Source organism: Charadrius vociferus, unplaced genomic scaffold, assembly GCF_000708025.1.
Source record: "Charadrius vociferus isolate BGI_N301 unplaced genomic scaffold, ASM70802v2 scaffold136, whole genome shotgun sequence".
Taxonomy (NCBI): Eukaryota; Metazoa; Chordata; class Aves; order Charadriiformes; family Charadriidae; genus Charadrius; species Charadrius vociferus.
In genome coordinates, this window is record NW_009648960.1 from 1,379,317 (window position 1) to 1,398,044 (window position 18,728).

General features: G+C 40.5%; 1 protein-coding gene across 1 annotated transcript in view; it reads right to left on the reverse strand.

Moving 5' to 3' along the window:
* The window catches only part of UBE2F (ubiquitin-conjugating enzyme E2F (putative)), an 86,111-nt gene extending 69,657 nt beyond the window's left edge, over positions 1–16,454 (reverse strand). The window contains exons 1-3 of the mRNA XM_009887565.1: positions 16,325–16,454; positions 6,616–6,645; positions 3,035–3,100 (exon numbers count right to left, since the gene is read on the reverse strand). Of these exons, the coding sequence (XP_009885867.1) occupies positions 3,035–3,100; positions 6,616–6,645; positions 16,325–16,442 (214 nt within the window). The 5' untranslated portion in view covers positions 16,443–16,454. The remainder of the gene's footprint in view (positions 1–3,034; positions 3,101–6,615; positions 6,646–16,324) is intronic.
* Positions 16,455–18,728: the final 2,274 nt, after the last annotated feature.

Sequence of the window (18,728 nt, forward strand, 5' to 3'; positions counted from 1 at the left end):
GCTTTTGATCCAATACGGTACTGATACGAAAATAAGAACAAGTGGTGGCGTAAGGGCATTTTTCAACAACAGAACACTTGTTTCAGACGACAAAAGGAAAAAGAAGCTTCAGACTGCAGAGGAAGCCAGCAGTATTCGTCTCAGGAACCCACCCTTTGTCCATTGTGGCAGTAAAATCTAAATCTTACCCATTTTCTAGTGTGTGCTACTATATATCCACTCATGGTGCACTGCAGAAAGCTATGGCATAAAGGAATCAGAATTTCTTGAGCACAAGTAACTTTTTATGTGAAATAAGCACTCAAACTCATCAAGATTTTCGACAAATTCATTTTCATTTAAAACTCACTGTCACCAGAATAGTTTTGTGACATTATATACTTACTAAGAAAGGTTATTTGAGAAGCGCAGAGCAAGGGAGCTGAAAGTATTTCTGCTTGGTGGCATTTTTTATTATTTTCTTATTCAAATTAGCCTTTTTGTGACAACCTAAAGAAGCTTCTTTCACTGCCCTTTCAAGACCAGCTGCATTCGAAATGACTGCATAAAACAAAGCACCTGAGAACAGGCTTTGTCAATAACATAAGGCTAGAATGCTGACCACAAAAGACATTTCTGCTTTAAAACCTATGTTCAGTCAGTACCTTCATGGTACCCCGACAGCTGGCTACTTTCAGAAACTGTCTTGGTGTGAGATTCGTTGTAAAATACGGTTACAGAATTCAAGCTCTAATGTTAAGCAGAATGTAAGAGAACTTAAAACATAAAATACGAATATAAAATAATTAGCACCCCTTTAACAGATCTGTCATAGAACCATGAAATCTCTGTAACTGCTGAAAAGCAAACTGAGAACCCTAAGTGAGCCAGCAAGAACCTCTTTGCTGTGCAGACCACACACTTACTACATAGGTCCTAAGAGCGAGAACTGCAAGGCAGCATTAGATACTCCCTGGCACCCGCAGGTGCGCTGAGCCCAGCTCTTGTTCCACAACTGGAAAGCTGCAGAGACATTTGCAAAGCAGACCCTTAAGAGCCAGATGTACAAGCAGGACTTCTAGAAGTAACTCAGCTCCTCAATGCAAGAGACAGTTCCAGGCAGGAGGAAGAAACCTGGCTCTTCCCCACGACTGTCAGGATTCATGCAACATTGTTTAGACACTGCAGAAATAGTTGCCTCAAGCAAAGATTTTGGCCCATCTGAGCCAGAAAAATTCTGTGACAGCCACTTAACTGCTTCTCTGCTACCCCAGAGAAAACTAAGATTTAGCATACTCTAAAGAAAAACCTCAATAATAAAGGAAATCAGAAAGGTACAAAGATTTTCCTTGATATGTTTATGTTCTGTCTTTAGAGAGCTGTGCTAAGCTGCAGCTGATCACGAGATTATGTACCTGAATTATGCACAGCTGAAAATAGATGTTTACTTCGGTCAGACTGCAACTGCAGAGACTTCAGCTGTGCGGCTATATTTAGAGTAACAAAATGTTAATTAAGATCACCTCATTCCCCAGATCATTTCAGCAACGAAGCTAGCACAAAACCCATGCTCTGCACCCCATGACTGTCTTCTGACTGCAACATCTTGCTGCACAGCAGTTAACAGACAAAAGAAATTACTATGTATTTAGACACCTTCAAGTTAGCATGAAGAAGCTACCATTGCTTCATATTCAAGACATCCCTAACTCACATGGTGATGATCTTGTGAAGCCAACTCATTTTCAAAATATAATAAAACAGCATCATATAAACTGAAGGACATTTGGTGCAAGCAGGCTAACTCTTCACGTAAACATGAATACATCTCCTACGCAGAATGAGAGGTTAGAAGTTCTATAATAGCACTTGCATTTACTTTTGATTACACTGACTACGGCAAGTCTTACTCATTTTTCTATCACAAAAAGAAGTCATATGAATGGACATGTTAACAAAGACCACCCAAGACTTCTACAGCTGAGGAAGTGCTAGTTGATTTTGGCTAATAAGCAGCAACAGTGACATCTAGCGCCTGTTTGACTTCAAGATACTGAATTATCAGAAAAATTCCTATCACCCTGTTAAGTGTAAACCCTTATTTATGTAGATAAGACATCAGGATGACTATCATACTGCATCTGAATTCTGTTGTCAATAAGCATCTACAGAAAATGTACATCTACGAGAATCAGTTGGCAGGGAGATCCTGATCTCAGCACATCTAACTCAAACATTTAATTCAATGTACCGAGCACATCGATGTTCTCGTTTAAATAGTTGCACAGAGTCTCAAAGGTAACATAGATCAAAAATAAGTAGTGCATATGAAATTTAAATATTCTTGCATACAAATTCATCCATAAAACACAAACACAACTTTTTATGCTAAAATGGATGGCCATGTGAGCAAACTCTAACTTCAGATGGCTATTAAGAAATTTAAATGGAAATGACAAATTCTGAAAACTTAGTCCTGAGGTTTTCTTTTCATTGAACAGTGTGTCAGCAGATGCTTCACAGTGCATTTACATTTGTTATTATTAATAATAAACTATCTGATTTCCACATACTTTAATAATCAAAGACTAAGAGACACCTACTTGTTAAGCACCTTCAGATATGCATAGATTTGAAATTTTCCATAGTGTTAACATCAGTCATCTACCTTTTCAACTCTGTAGACTCAAGCAATCAGTAGAAAAGAGTAAATACACAACGGGGCTGTAACAGACTAATTTCTGAAGATGTAGTCTGAGATTTCCCTCAGCAAATAAAACAAGGTCCTTTGAAATTGGCTGAGAGGAAAAAAAAAGCTTTCAATCAAAGGGACAAAACACGACCTGAATACTTCCTAAATCTGCTCAATTTTGATGGCCTTTTTATCGGAACTTAGTTCTCAAAATCCAGCCCAATTTCTCCGTTGCCCCTATAAAATAACCACTATATTGCAGCCAGTCTTTGACTAGAAAGCTAATGGGATTCTTGAGCAAACTTGGAATTACATGTCCTAAACAAAAACGCAGACAGAAACAAAACATTTAAAAAAAATTACCTGGGATTACAGTTAGATGAAAGTAATGAAGCTTGTTTGGGTCAGGAAAATTCACTTTACATGTACCTGTGAAGAAAAACAATAATTTACATCAGACAATTGTTTTTCCACTGTTAGGAAAACAAGTATACCATCTTTCATCATAGAATGGTTAGAGTTGGAACAGACCTTGAAGATCATCTAGTTCGAACCCCGCTGCCCCCCTGGGCAGGGACACCTCCCACCAGACCAGGTTGCTCAAAGCCCCGTCCAGCCTGCCCTTGAACGCTTCCAAGGATGGGGCATCCACAACTTCCCTGGGCAACCTGTCCCAGTGCCTCACCACCCTCACAGTAAAGAATTTCTTCCTAATAGCTCACCTAAATCTAAACTCTTTCAGTTTAAAACCATTACCCCTCGTCCTATTGCCACACTCCCTGATAAAAGAGTCCCTCCCCATCTTTCCTGGGGGCCCGCTTTAGGTGCTCGAAGGCCACAATAAGGTCTCCGTGGAGCCTTCTCTTCTCCAGGGTAAACAACCCCAACTCTCTCAGCCTTTCCCATAGGAGAGGTGCTCCAGCTCTCTGGTCATCTTCATGGCTCTCCTCTGGACTCACTCCAACAGCTCCATGTCCTTCTTCCATTGGGGACTCCAGAGATGGACGCAGTACTCCAGGTGGGGTCTCACCAGGGTGGAGTAGAAGGGCAGAATCACCTCCCTCAGTGTGCTGACCATGCTTCTTCTGACGCAGCCCAGGATATAGGTGGCTTTCTGGGCCGTGAGCGCACATAGCCAGCTCATGCCGAGCTTCTCACCAAGCAACACCCCCAATTCCTTCTCCTCAGGGATGCTCTTGATCCATTCCCTGCCCGGCCTGTATTTGTGCTTGGGATTGCCCTGACCCACGTGCAGGACCTTGCATATGGCCTTGTTGAACTTCATGAGGTTTGCACAGACCCCCCTCTCAGCTTGGTGGTGTTGGCTAACTTGCTGAGGGTGCACTCAATCCCACTGTCCATGTTGCCAACAAACATGATAAACAGCACTGGCTCCCGTACCAACCCCTGAGGAACACCACTCATCTTTGGTCACCACTTGGACATGGAACTGTTGACCGCAACTCTTTGACTGTGGCCATCCAGCCAATTCCTTGTCCACCAAGTGGCCCCTCCATCAAATCCATGTCACTCCAATTTAGAGAGAAGGATGTTGTGTGGGACAGTGTCAAATGCTTTGCACAAGTCCAGGTAGATGACACCAGCCACTCTTCCCTTATCCACCAAGGCTGTAACGCTGTCATAGAAAGCCACCAAATTTGTCAGGCATGATTTGCCCTCAGGGAAGCCATGTTGGCTGTCACCAATCACCTCCTTATTTTCCATGTGCCTTAGCACAGTTTCCAGGAGGATCTGCTCCATGATCTTGCTGGGCACAGAGGCAAGACTGACTGGCCTGCAGTTCCCCAAGTTTTCCTTCCCCCTCGCTTTTTAAAAATAGGGATTACATTTCCCTTTTTCCAGTCAGTGAGAAATATTCCAGTCACATTCTCCAAATTCACTCCCTGATTAATCCTTCCAGTCAAGTTATTTCCTCCTGTACTTTGCCTCTGAGCACCTCTTCCCTATACAGTTACAGGTCACCTTCAGTAATGGAATTTCACTTCTTTGAGCTGTGAGAAAGCTTATTTCCTTTCTGTAAACCATGCTGTCTCAAAGACCTTAAAATGTCAAAGGATTTGGTCTTCTGTGTATATACAAGCGACATGTTAAGATGACAGCATACATAATGAGCATCTCTTTCTTACAAGTTATTTAATGGTAACATGTGTATCTTAATACTTGGTCATACGCTGCAGTCTGCAAGAGTCATGCCACCATAGTCCTATGCTACCAAAGGATTATTTATACCTGTAAGGTATAATGAGACACAATCTTCACTGAAAGCCTCATCCAAAAGCCAGTGAAGTCTCTATTCAGCTGTCCTATTGAACAAGTTTCTTCTGCATAACCAATTACACGTATTAACAGCATCATTGCAAACCAAACACTATGGTTTTATTCACAGATCAGATTAATTTAAGGAGAATAGTGAGAATGAAGAACAAGTGTGGAACAAAAAAATAAAACATCAATCTGATGAAACTAGTCAGTGGTTTCAGTTCAACAGATGCAAGTTCACGGCATAACAGCCCTTTGTTCACATTTGATGACACAAACTAAGTTGCCTTCCCATGCACAAAACTGGCCTTTCTTGACTATGGCAGAGACAAGCTGTCAAGCTAGCACTCGAAGATGCACATATCCATTGATACATTATTATCCATGCTATGCAGACTTTAGCTTCTTAATCCATCGAGCTGGCTGTTCTTTTTCTGTAGTCAAGAAGCTAAATAGTATCAGAGATATAGACCCTATTTGCCTGAAAAAATAACTAGAACTGTACACAAACCCTAGTAATGTGTTCACATTATAGTAACTACAAGCCCCGATACATGTTTCTGAGGCATTCATTACCCTATAGAAGATTCTACACAAAAAAGTTTAACAAAAGTTGAAACTGCTCTCTGTAAAGTCTCTGTAATTGCCTGTAAGAAAGAAAAGCACACAGAAAGGAAGAGTTAAATAATGCCTCTTCCTGCCCTCCCTTTTTGCTGCTTCTGTTTTGTATTTTTCCCCCTTGTAATTCCTCCCATCAGGCAGTCTGTACACTGAAAAACCTGGTTTTTGAGATCTGAGCATTGATCCAGATTTAGAATCATTACAAATAGAAGATGCTCATCAGAAGCAACACTCACAAGTTTAACCTGGAGAGAAAAAAATATGGTCCAAGCTTCCCTTACATGGGTAAAGACTAGAAACATCACGAGCTACCTACCAGCATAATCATAGAATCATGAATGGTTTAGGTTGGAAAGGACCTTAAAGATCATCGAGTTCCAACCTCCGACTAGACCAGGTTGCTCCTTTTCTAAGATAAACATATGGGTAAAACAGTGTGAATGCACAGCAGGGTAATAACCTGCACATACACTCTCGATCTGCTGCAAACAGCTCATGCCTCTTTCCCTGCAGGGAAAACGTCTTGGATTACTCTGACACAGGAACGTGCAACACAGGAAGTTATGCAGAGCGAGCAATGGGCTCTGAATGTACCTCCACGCTTACTAGGCAATTACTTGTTGTGCTTGCTTGTATTCCAAGAACTCACAGCAGAATGACGCTGTTCTGGCCAATGCTTGAAGGGAAAGGGAGCTCAGCAACAACTCAGCTTCAGTGTCAACACCCACCCTCAGCACCAAATACTGAGCAGTAGGAACTTTACTCCCCTTTAAAAAAGGGCTTTGTGTTTTCCTGTCCATTACAGAACTAGGCTTTCTAAACCTAAAGAGCAGAAAACATATACTTGATTTTTAACTATCTATCCACCTCTTCATAATCCCATAAGAGAGTAACAAGGAAAACCTGTTCAAGCCTGGGTGGCAGAGTTTTGCATAGCTTTCCCTAGAGTTAACAAAAACCATTAGCATTCATACTTCAGTCAAAACATTCAGTTCAATGGTCCTTTTCCCCTTAAACTGCATGTCATCAAATGCCATACTTACAAGGTAAATTAGCTTCAAGTTCTGCAACCTCTGTTGAAAGAAAAAAAAACACTGTTATTTACGCAAGCATGAAGCCATTCTTGAAGTCCAAATTGGCAGATCTAATTTAAACCACTCTGTAAATCAAATTTCACTTAAAAATATAATTAAGCTGCACTGGAGGTTTACCCCGAAATTTCTCTTTGAGCCACACAATTCATTACTAAAAAAGCTCATCTGCCCTGCAGACAATGCAACCGTATCCTACTGTGATTAGGAGGTTCAGCTCTGCCAAGACTGAAGTGCCAGGACTTCTAATACAGAGCACTGGCATTTCAAAAGATGGCATTATCCAAACCTCCAAACTCATCCACGTAAGGCACAAAAATACAGAAGGCCAGAACTCCACAGCCTGCAAAACACAAGAGCAGAAAAACCTCAAGAATCAAGGTGGCAGTATAACAATTAAAACAAGCACAGGAGATTCACAGCCTGCATAAGCATCACCACTCTCCAGCACCTAACTGCTAACGTTCTTCCACCATCAGCTACAGACTGCCTCAGGTTACACACTGCTTTTGAAGGGCAGCCTCCAAGCTCATATACTGCACGATTGAAAACAGCTACTGAAACCTTAATTCAAGAGTACTGTCATACTAGATGTGGTCCTGCCTGCAGAAACCAACATTAAGAGCACCAAAAGAACAGAGAAATACAAACCTTCACTTCAAGCGCCTGGCACAGCAACGTGCATTGGTCAATGTTAAAAAAAAACCCCAAAAAACCAAAAAACCCAAAACAGGCTGGTCTTCACAGCAAGCATGATCCTTATTTGACTCCCACCTCCCACTTGCTTAGCATGGCCCTGGTATCCCTGCATCTGCAGCCTACTATACCAAGAGAGAAAACAGAAACACTGCGTTTCACACTTACCTAAAAAGTTCACAACTGCACTCTTTAAAATCCCACATTCCACAGCATCTGAGCAGCCACAGCTGATTTAACTAAAGTTGTGCACTGGAAGACAGACTACACTGGGGTTATACTTTTGCAAAAAGTTTTCAATTGTACTATCTTTACAATACACCAAAACTGTAATTTCAGCTATAATCAAGGACTTTATTTTTACTTTACCTTTCTGGTTAAAAAAAAAAAAAAAGGCGACATAACCAACTGCTGCAGCTATACAAACCCACGTAAGTGTTCCCCCACTCCTTTCTCTTTAAACTCTCCACCCTTTCAGAGTGGGAGGCACTATCAATCTTCACTAGAGGGTAGAGTTTAGGACATGACTCTTATTTCAAGGTGTTGACTGCTTTCCTTGTTGCTTTCTGTGCTTGTGTGTTGTTCAGCTTAATGAATCCTGTTCACCCTTTGCTTCAATTCTGAGAAAAGGGCAGGCAGGGAAAAGGAAGAAACTAAGACAGAGCACGTTCAAACCCAGCAATGGCGGGGCTGCAGCAGCTCTGGTGAGCTGGGGCCTCACTTCTGCCTCTTGCAAGGTTCAGTAGAGAGTTTACTGACCACCATAGCTCCTTTGAAGTCTGAAAAATTTCCTGTAACGCATTTGCACTTCTGTGTTTCCCTTTGTCTTGGCACAAGAATGAGCAGGTTTTCTTGTGAAAACATAAAAATGAAGGTGCTCACACCCATGAGTACAGAACAGCATGGTCTTTCTTTGAAGGTGTGCAAACACATTGGAAGGCTATGATAACTAATCTACATGACAGCTTTGTGAACAAAGGCAACTTCCCCAAAATTAAGGTTTCTAAACAACTCTGCAGCAAACCACTGAAGTTAAGAAGTAAACAACTATATGAAGATTATAAAAAAAGCAGGTAAATAGCTGCATCAATAATCTGAACTTTTAAAGTAACACCAAGTACAGAAACAGATGTTACTATTAACTGTGCCATATTAACATTGGTGATTAACTAGCACATTTAATGGCCTAAAGCTACAGTGTTTGCCAGTTTGCCAAATTCTATGAATCTCTGGGAGCGACAGTCTTGATGCTAAAATAATTTTTGTATTTTTCTGCTTGGAAAACAAATTATTTTGACCACGTAATTCAAGTTCCATTAAGATTCTGATGTTTTATCTTATGTATTTTCTGCATAAAGCAATACCACTGACAAGAACATTCTTCATACGAGAATGCCCCTTGTGGAGTCTGGCACGGTTTAACAGATTTGTAAATAAGCAAAACACAGAACCAGCAATTATAACACCAATGCACTGAAGCTCCAAGAACTCTAAAAGCCTCACTAAAGAATGAACTTAGTCTCACAATCTTTCTGAGCTCCTCTTTCAAAAAATGACTGTAACTACAGCTGAACAGTAAAGAAAATCTAATTTGACTGCTTTTCATAATGTTTTGTGGATAATCAGTACCTGTGTCTCAATTCGCAGTCAGGCACCTAATCGTTCCTTAAGATGCAGAGACAAGCAACTGGACAACCCAAGTCTCAGGAAATACTGTGCGAAAGCACTCCAGAAGTTCCATGCGAAACCACTGCTCGTCGATGCCTGCTCAGCGGAGGTGCAGAAACACTGCAGACCATCTGAATTCCTCTTGCAATCAAGAGGACTGATTGCCAAGAAGCAGCAAACCCAGGAGCACCCACGCTGATAAGCCATTCTGGCTATGTCTGAAAGGCGGTAAGTGCAGACACACACCAGAGCTTCTGCAGGGAAAAAAGCACGGGTGCAGTCAGCCCAGACCCAGACTAGCTCCCAACCAGCCAGTCTGGTGTTGCTGAAACGTTACTTGATCTGGTGCAGGAGCACACCCAAGTGGTAGGTACATTTGCAGAGTCCTGCTCTTGACCCAGAATGCTCTTGTTGAACAGTTCAAATGCTATTTTAAACCATAAAAAGAGTTAAAAGGCAAGGGTCAAACTTAAACCTACCACAGACTTTGGAAGAGTTGAATGCAAACTGATTATGTCTCAGAAACAGCTTAGGAACTTTACAAAACAGGGGGATATTAAGCCTAACACAAGCAACCAGAGCTATTTATAAGTGATTTCACAAACAGTAATTCTCATGACAATGACCCATGACAATTCTCAGGACAGAAATAGGAACACACATTCTTGACGTGTGTACAGTTATACGGTTTATGAGACCCCCATATGAATGTTGTATCCAGTAACGCACAGACTATAATCACATTGTTCTGTTCACTCCCCTTCCCCCACCTCAACACAAGTCAGAACATAGAAGTGCTTTGTCTACTAGCCTTACCACAGTCAGGCCATATGCTTCCCACTGGAGTTTGCTCTTAAGTACACAAAATGAAAGCATTATTTCCCTAACTGAAATTAATGTCCTCATCCACAGCAATACTTACTTTTCTCTGGTTTTGTCCAAAAAGCCCCCACTCCTGGTTAGGTTCCTCTTTAATGTACATCTTTAACACTGCTAGAGATCAAGATAAATACCTTGACACATTGACAAAAAAACCATTTGCCAGTATGTCAATACAAACCAGTATCAGAAGTCAAACAAGCCACTTAATACTGCCAGTTTTTCAATAGAGTAAGAGATATATATTTTCCTTCCACTACCGAATTTTTATTTTAAACAAGATACTATCAAATTGCATGCTTCAGCTTCTATACACTATTACAAAACTTACCCTGATATCAAAAACTAGAAAAAGACACTGGTTTGGAAATCTCTAACTCTGCAATGTATCAGTTCAGGTATGCTGAAAATCAGAGGCATAAGTGAAGCAATACATTGAACCAGGCCTTCCTTTGTCAGTGAAGCTCTAGAAAAAGTCTCAGTAATCATTTTTCAAATTAGCTTCAATTCTTGTTACATCTTTTTGGCTTTACAATATCTATAAAAATTACATGGCAAACATTTTAGTGTGAACTACTAGCTTCCTCTTTAATAAATATGAATCAATCATTTATCAAGCAACTTGCCACTGTGTTTTTCCAAAACAAAGCTTTTCATTTGGGGAGGGGATAAGAAGCATCACTGAAAAAGAAATGCTTTTATGACTCATGTGCAATGTGCAGAATTTAATGCAGCATTTTCAAAACAATGCCTCACGTAATCTTAAGAGTGTTCATGAAGGAAGGGTTTTCTTTAGTCCTCAAAAGAACAGTATTTTCTACCTTCCCAATTTTCCTCACCTATTATTGTGAGAAGGGATATTACTGTACTTGAAGGCTTGAAGAAAGCAAATATATGGATTCTCATTTTTATTTACAATGCATGTACTTTTATATGTACCCTTTTATAATCAGTTTCACACTTCCATTCTCTCAGGCTTACACAAATGCATACCTGAAACATCTTCCAGTTACATAAATCTGGTTGTAAAAGCCTCAAGTGTTGAAGCCAACTGAGGAATAAACCATGCTAACTCGTTTTCTAAGATATCAAGTTATTTCAAGCTGTCACAATCTAACTAAGCAGTACTGGTAATATAAAACTGAATGATGATGTTTAGGTGCACTACAAAAAAGCAGTTAAAGGGACAACCTTGGTGATCAATAAGTGATACACATTGCTACCACTGATATGCTGGCATGTTCTTTATCTTTAATTCAATTTAGTAGTCACATTTATTATACAATATTAAACTTAAATACTACTTTGGCTTGTCCTCAGCCCCCTTGAAATTTTCAGAAAGGATCTGCCTTTCAAGTTCAGCACTGCATGGCCCAGAGCAATCACGTGGCCTCTATTCCTAACTTAAGTCTCCCCTTAGAGATTAATTTAAAGCTGTTTTAACATCAAAAATTGCCTCTGCAGCACAGAAAAAAAACCTACAGTTGCTAAAGCAAATGTACTTCTTGCTCTATCTTAATTGGTGTACTAGGCAGAGAGATTAGGGCCCTGCTCTCCAACTGAGCCTATACTGAAAATCCAGTGAAAATAGAATTGCAAGGATGAGTCATACTGAACTTTTAACAAAGTTGTGCTTTATGAGAGTTTCTCTCCCTGCCAGAGAGGCAGCAGAGCCCCTTCAAGCACCATTTCTGTCTCCTCCTCCTCCTCCCCACATCAGCATTTGTTTTCTACTTTCTCCTGTTGCCACATTTCCTCTGTTTGATATGTCTAGAAACATGTTAGCCACTGCTTGGTCTCTCTCCAGTCCACCCCTCCTTGGCCAGAAAGCCCTTCTGCAAGAACTGGCAGCCTGAATTACTAGTTCTTGCCCTCCCACACCCTCAGGCTCTCCTGCCCTCAGTGATTTTGAAGTGGTGGATGTTCTCCTGCAACTTCCCAGGGTTTCAGATCAAAATTACCACTGTGATCCTCACTGCTAACCTCCCAAACATGCTCCATTAGTTGCTGAGATAATCAGCAGGGTACAGGCTACCAAATCCTCTTTAGCAGTCCTGACTAACACCCCAGAGGAAAAACAGCTGGAAGAGAATATCCAGCTGTCTAGAATGACTTCCTACGTAAAAAATTAACAATAAAAATTTTCCTTTCATAATACGTCCATGAAATAACCCAACAAAACAGTGCCCTGAGCCATGACTGATATTTGAATATATAACAATACCAAGGGACAGCTTAGAAAAAATAACAAAGGGCACCAGTATTTTAAGAGTAACTTTTCATATAAGTGGAAAAAAAAGCCTGTTTAACTTGCACCCATCACTAAATCCAGGGACAGCAGCACCTGACGACACACTACTGATAGCTCACATACTTCCAATTTTACTAAAAATATTTCAAATGCCAACTTTGAACTTTCTTCTCTTTCATAAGGTACAAATAGCTAACATCATACTTGAATTATCACTTTTTTCCCTATTTTAAGGTGGTATCAGTTAGAAGACATAGGTAGTTGGTCTATGTCAAGTTTTTAAAAGTTTGCAGGACTCGTCTACACTTAGCAGTGGCTGAAGTCATGGCCATCTACCCCATAATCAAAGAGACATTGATCTATTTACCAGTCAGTGTACACAATACATTTGAGGATTGCAGGGTTATCAGTGTGACAACACATGCTTCAAAGAGATCCTATAATGCCTCCCTGGACTGGACTTCCTATCAACACAAACAGATAAAAACTAGACACTATCTGCGCCTGGGCGACACCTCTAGTAAAACTAGCAGACATCTGCCTGCAGAATTTATTAGACTATCACCAATTTACTGTGGATGAGGAATAGGAGAGTATCTCTCTCGCACATCATCACTTGAGCAGACAAACAGCTATCTGACTTTGGTTCATACACCATCACCAGCTCTCAGGGCAAGGCGGGATTTAGGGTACTGTGCCAAAAATCACCCTCAGCTAAGCTTCCAGGACAGCCCACCATGTGTGTAAGCTGCTGTGGAGGACACTGCACAGATCAGTCACCTTCTGTTCTGTTCATTCAGAAGCTACAGACTTAACTGAGGCCAGAAACGATCCATATGTGCTACAGAAAAGAGCATAGCCATCACTGGGCTTTCTAATGTATGTGACCACAGTTCCTTGTTCTTTCAACTCAGAAAGAGTTTCAACTCTTTTTCAACTCATCAGAGGCTTTGTACAGTAGAATAAACCCACCAGTTCTAACACCACTAATAGGTACAGCTGAACCAGTACCAATCTCAGCACAACTGCTAGGACAAACAAGGACAACACATGCTGGGCCTTTTCTTATCTCCTCCTCCTCCTTCCTTGCTTATGGCCAGGATTATTTTTTTTTTGTGTGTGTGTGTGTAGAACTGATTTTTTTTTTAATCCAGTTGCCAGGAGATTGACCATAGCCTTTAAGCCATTCTGCAACTGTCACCTCTGTTTTATACCTCCAGTATAAACAAACATCAGCAACAACTTCTACTTGTAACTACTCTTACAGTCTTGAAACTTTGTTTCAAGTCTAATACAACAGCCTGAAGTTGAGCGTACACCAGGCTATTACAGTTCCATACACTCAAGCAATGGAAGGCACCAGCACTGGTCCAGATGCAATAGGATCCTTGCTGTATACACACCTTTAGCAGTCACCTCTTCACTCCCTATCAAACTCATTCCTGTGAATCTAGACAATGTGACCTAAAAAAAACTATCAACATCAGAAGTCCATCTTCACTCAGGCTCTCAACATTGTAGATGCTTCTTCAGCTGATCTAGCTTTAAGAGCTGGAGCAAGTTCTAAAAACTTTTGTGATTGAATAGTCTACATTTAAAGAGTAGCTTAAACGAGAATATCCCCAACAAATCTTTTTCAGACTAGCTACTATATTTTCCCCTCACTTTCAATGTAGTTATACTGAAGTGATCCATTTCTACCGTCAGCTCCCATTTCAGTCCAAAAACCATTCTAACCACTCTTACAGCCACTCCTACAACTCTTTTGGGAGAGCCACGTGATACAACCTTCACACACAATCAGATCAAAATCCAACACTCGCACTTGTCAGAAGGATGTCAGCAGTGACCTGCTTTTAACATTTGTCAGTTTGGGACTCAAATCGTTCAATACTTGGTCTGTGCTGGTTTGCTAATAGTAGCCATAGCAATTACAATGTCAATACTAATTTTCTATAGCTTACATTCTTTTTGCCCCCTGCAGACAGGGGTAAGGTTTTAGTCATAAAAGCAAAAAACATGACTGCTCTTACTAAGGGTACAGTAAAATTTCTTATGCCACCTCACACTATAGCAGGCACTGTAGCTGAAGCGTATTTATATTACACTGCTATTTTCCCCTCAAGTTTACACTTGTAGGTTAGTGAAAATATCAGATTATATATATTTAGTAATTTGGCTTTGTAGCTTAGCCTGGTTGAAGAGCTTATTCCTCCTGCCCGATATCCTTGCCCCTCAGAATTAGCGTTAACCGAGGATTTCCAAACTGGAAGCCTAAAGCAAGCTCCTTGCAAGAGCTATCATATCAGGGTTAAAAGCGAATTAAAACTTCCTGTCTTTAGAACAATGCCATTAGAGAAAACTGCAAACATAACATTCCTACAATCTGCTTAAGGCACTCCCAGCGCACTGAGGCAGTAGCATTTGCAATTAAACCTTGCTCCAGTATACATTTTTATGGCAGAATCTACCCTTATTAGAAAATGCCATATGTAATACTATAGTTAGACAATATCATTCAGGCAAATATACCAGTGTCAGTCTCAAGTCACTCTGAAATAAAACCAGGAAATGTGAGCATTTCATTTGACTGACACGAATCCTAACCATGACAGCTTACACATCCACAGTATTTTTGCTATTGACAATTTTTAGCGGAAACATCAACCTGAACAGTGTATTCCTTGCCACTAGATTAAGGTGCACAGCTGAAGCACTGAAACACTCAACTATTAACAGAGGGAGTAAACCAGAGTTTAAGTGCACAGTAGCTGCAAAGTGCCAGCACTTACGGATTTTTAAATATAAGATTATCTGTGCTACAGAAAAACTGAAAAGCAAGTAAGAGGTGTCCCCAATTTTACTATAAAAGCTTAATTATTGTCTCACAAACTCCCTCATTTACCCAGAACTGACACAAAGAAAAAGTTGGGGTTTTTTTCCCACCAATGGAAAACCAGCTAGTTACAACCTACAGTAGCCTTTCTAGAACAGACCACATGGTGCTACAAAAATTAGGGTGTTGGGTTTTTATTTACTACTTCATACTCAACTTCCAGTGACTCCACACCTATGAAAAGTATCTCTTTGCATTACTTTTTTAAGCCTTTTAAAGTTTATTGCCTCTGATGCGTACCATTAGAGACCACCAGGACACTAACATTACTTTTAGGACTTTCTTTTCTGTCAGAAGCAGTTATGGTTTTGCTCAAAAAATAACTTTCCATCAACTCTAATCTGATATTCTCCTTCTATATATTTAGCAAGACTTATGTGACAATTTTTTATCATAATGCTTTAATTGATGACACAGTTTCCAATGATGGATTAATTTTTCAGCAGAGTAAGGATGAGGCTTTTTATGTTTTGCATTATTCAATGAAAACATGTGTCTGTCATGGTTTCGGCTGGGATAGAGTTGACTTTCTTACTAGCAGCTGGTATAGTACTGTTTTGGATTTGGGATGAGAATAGCATTGCTTTGGGTTTTAGTTGTTACTAAGCAGTCAAGGCCTCTTCTGCTCCTCATACGGTCCCACCAGCAAGTAGGCTGCGAGTGCACAAAAAAGTTAGGAGGGAACATAGCCGGGACAGCTGACTCCAATTGACCAAAGGAATATTCCAGATCATACGACGTCATGCTCAGCATCTAAAGCTGGGAGAAGAAGAAGGAAGGGAGGACCTTTGGAGTTATGGCACTTGTCTTCCTAAGTAACCATTACACATGATGGAGCCCTGCTTTCCTGGAGATGGCTGAACACCTGCCGGCAAATGGGAAGCAGTGAATGAATTTCTTGTTTTGCTTTGCTTGCATGTGCAGCTTTTGCTTTACGTATTAAACTGTCTTTATCTCAACCCACAAGTTTTTCTCACTTTTACCCTTCCAATTCTCTCCCTCATCCTGCCATGAGGGTAGTGAGTGAGCAGCTGCATGGGTCTTAGTTGCCAGCTGAGGTTAAGCCGCGACAGTATCCTACAGTTAAAGAGCTGTTGGAGATGTGATGTATGCCTATATATACACCATACAGTATAAATCCCAAGGTAAGTCACAAGCAATTTTAAAGATACTTCTGGAAATCATTTTACATGCAATTTAATATTGTTTAGTGACAACACACCTGCAAACTGTAAATCCCCAAAATATACTTAAATATAAGTTCCTTTCACCTTTAACAAGTAATTTATCTCGAACAGACACCCTCCGAGTTGAATCAGAAGCTGGATTGGATGCACGGGGTCCTCTGACACCATCATCCCGCTTCAACTTGCTTGCCAGAGTTAGCATTACTGCTGCCTTCAATCTAGAACACAAATATTCAAACAAAGTCAATTACCAAAACAAAAGCACTGGGGAGTAGTAAAAAAAGTTAGTTAGTTCCTTATTCAATAACTATTACCATATTCTCAGCAGTCAAACAAAGAATATTATGTATACAGTGAGCATGGCTGTGAATAAAGACAAGGATGGCCTAGAGTACTTGAAGAATGAGAGTTTGTTTCAGACGTGAATACTGAGTTGCAGTATGTTAGGTGATGAGGAAGTTCAATTTTGCTGAAGAAAGGTCAGACATTCATCATTGTTTACAATGCAATTTCACTGCACCATCTACCACAGCTTGACATCGCTCCTTTGAAAGAACTGCTGTGAAAATAGCCCTGCCACATCCCTAGCCAGACAACCTGCTTTGACCATTCTCATCCACAGTTCACATGACAATATTCAGAACTACATTTTGGCTGGCCAAAAAAAAAAAAAAAGCAATAAGGAGAATGGGGAGGGGAGGAGGTTACTGGAACAATTCTCTAACACTAGGAAGTGAGCTTTGAGTCAGCTACCAGGACACAGGAAAGGAAATGGATTTAAGCTGCAAAACAGTAACCCTTTACACTGCAGAGCAATGGTGGAAAAAGTTACATACAGAGAAGTGAACTGAAATGAAGAGATTTTTTGCTGTGTCAGTCCTCCACTATAGAAGATAATGGGACTGATAAAGAAATTACAACAAAAGGTGGACAGAATGCCAAAGTCATAAAACCAAAACATTCCGTCTGTCATGGCTTAATACATTTTGACACTACTCCTAGTTGAAGGCAATTCATCCTTCTTAACAGGCTGGCAAAAATGAACCTAATGCTGGCAAGATCCATACCCTTTAGACCCCACCATCACTAGAATGGTAGGATAAATGTTTATCCTTTAGTCACAGAAGTTAATTCAAGCAAATAAAGTAAAAAGTAAGCATATCGTCTTTACATGAAGTAGTCTGCATAGAAGACTAGACAAGTATGATACAGCAGTTACCAAGACATGAAACGGATGCTCAGGTAACATCAGCTCTCAGATTATAAAATGGAGAATCAGCAGAGATATTCATAAGGCAAATGATAAAGTCCAGCAAACCACTGAGACAAGGAAGATCACACTATCAAATGACAAGAGTCGATACATGATTTATGTCTGTCAGTTTCAGCTCTGTCTGGATGTTTCTTCTCTTCTTGTAAGCAAGCCCTGAAGTGAAGTTTAACAGGTCCATTGCAACAGCAGTTTCTTCACTTGTTCGTTTTGTTTTATTTCCTCAGAGAGAAGAGGAGATAAAGCCTATGGCCTGCTAATCTAGTCACTACATCTGTAAAAGACAGCGCTATTGCTTTCCCAAGGTTGTGAGAAAGCTGACAGATTTATACCAGACACCAAGCCAACACAAGTACATGTGAAGGGGCAAGAAGGAGAAATGGAACAACTGACATGACACTTGGACGTTGAGAAGAATGTAACAGATAAGTGAATAAACAAGGTTTAAAAAACTGAAAGCATTTGTTTCACAATAGTACCTAACAGTATGAAACTCTGGTAAGATCTACAAGGTGGTCAAGTTCTCTGAAGTTGACAAGTATGTGTGTTATCTTCAAGACCCAGATTTAAAAAAAAAAAAAAAGTAAAATTCAGTGCAAATGTAAATCCCGCTTGCTCAACTGAAGCATTCAGTATTTTTTTTTTCCTCCCGCTACCCCAGAGAAGGAAAGAATAAGCATACAAAACAGTCTTTTCTTCTTCGAGAAGAAAGCCAACAGTTGGTTTAAAATAAAAAAATAAAAAAAAAGGAACGGGGGAGTAGGGGAGTCTGGGAAGCAGTGACACAGGCTCCTAATAGAAAAAAAAAAAACAACAGAAAAGAGAAACTGTAAACTGCAGGCAACACCCCACCCCCAGAAAAAAACCTTTTAGGTGCCAAATCCAAATGAAGTCAACTTCAATGGGAATTAAATGTCTAAATAACTTTATAGATCTATTTCCTCCCTGCTTGTCATAGAAAACTAGGAAACCAAACAGAAGCGTGACCAGTGTGGAAAAGAGATGATTTGCTCCAGCTATACCCCAAATTTGATCAATGGAGCACAGCGAGGAAGCACCCAAAACTTGCTAACCGCACGGGGAAAGTGAGGCTTTACCACCGCACGACACCGGGGAAGCAGGGGAGGGAGGAGTGCTCTACTTATTTACAGGGAAGGGCAAGAGAGCCCCGGGATTGCTACAGCTCCCTTGGAAGCGGAGGCAGCGAGGGCCGCCCTG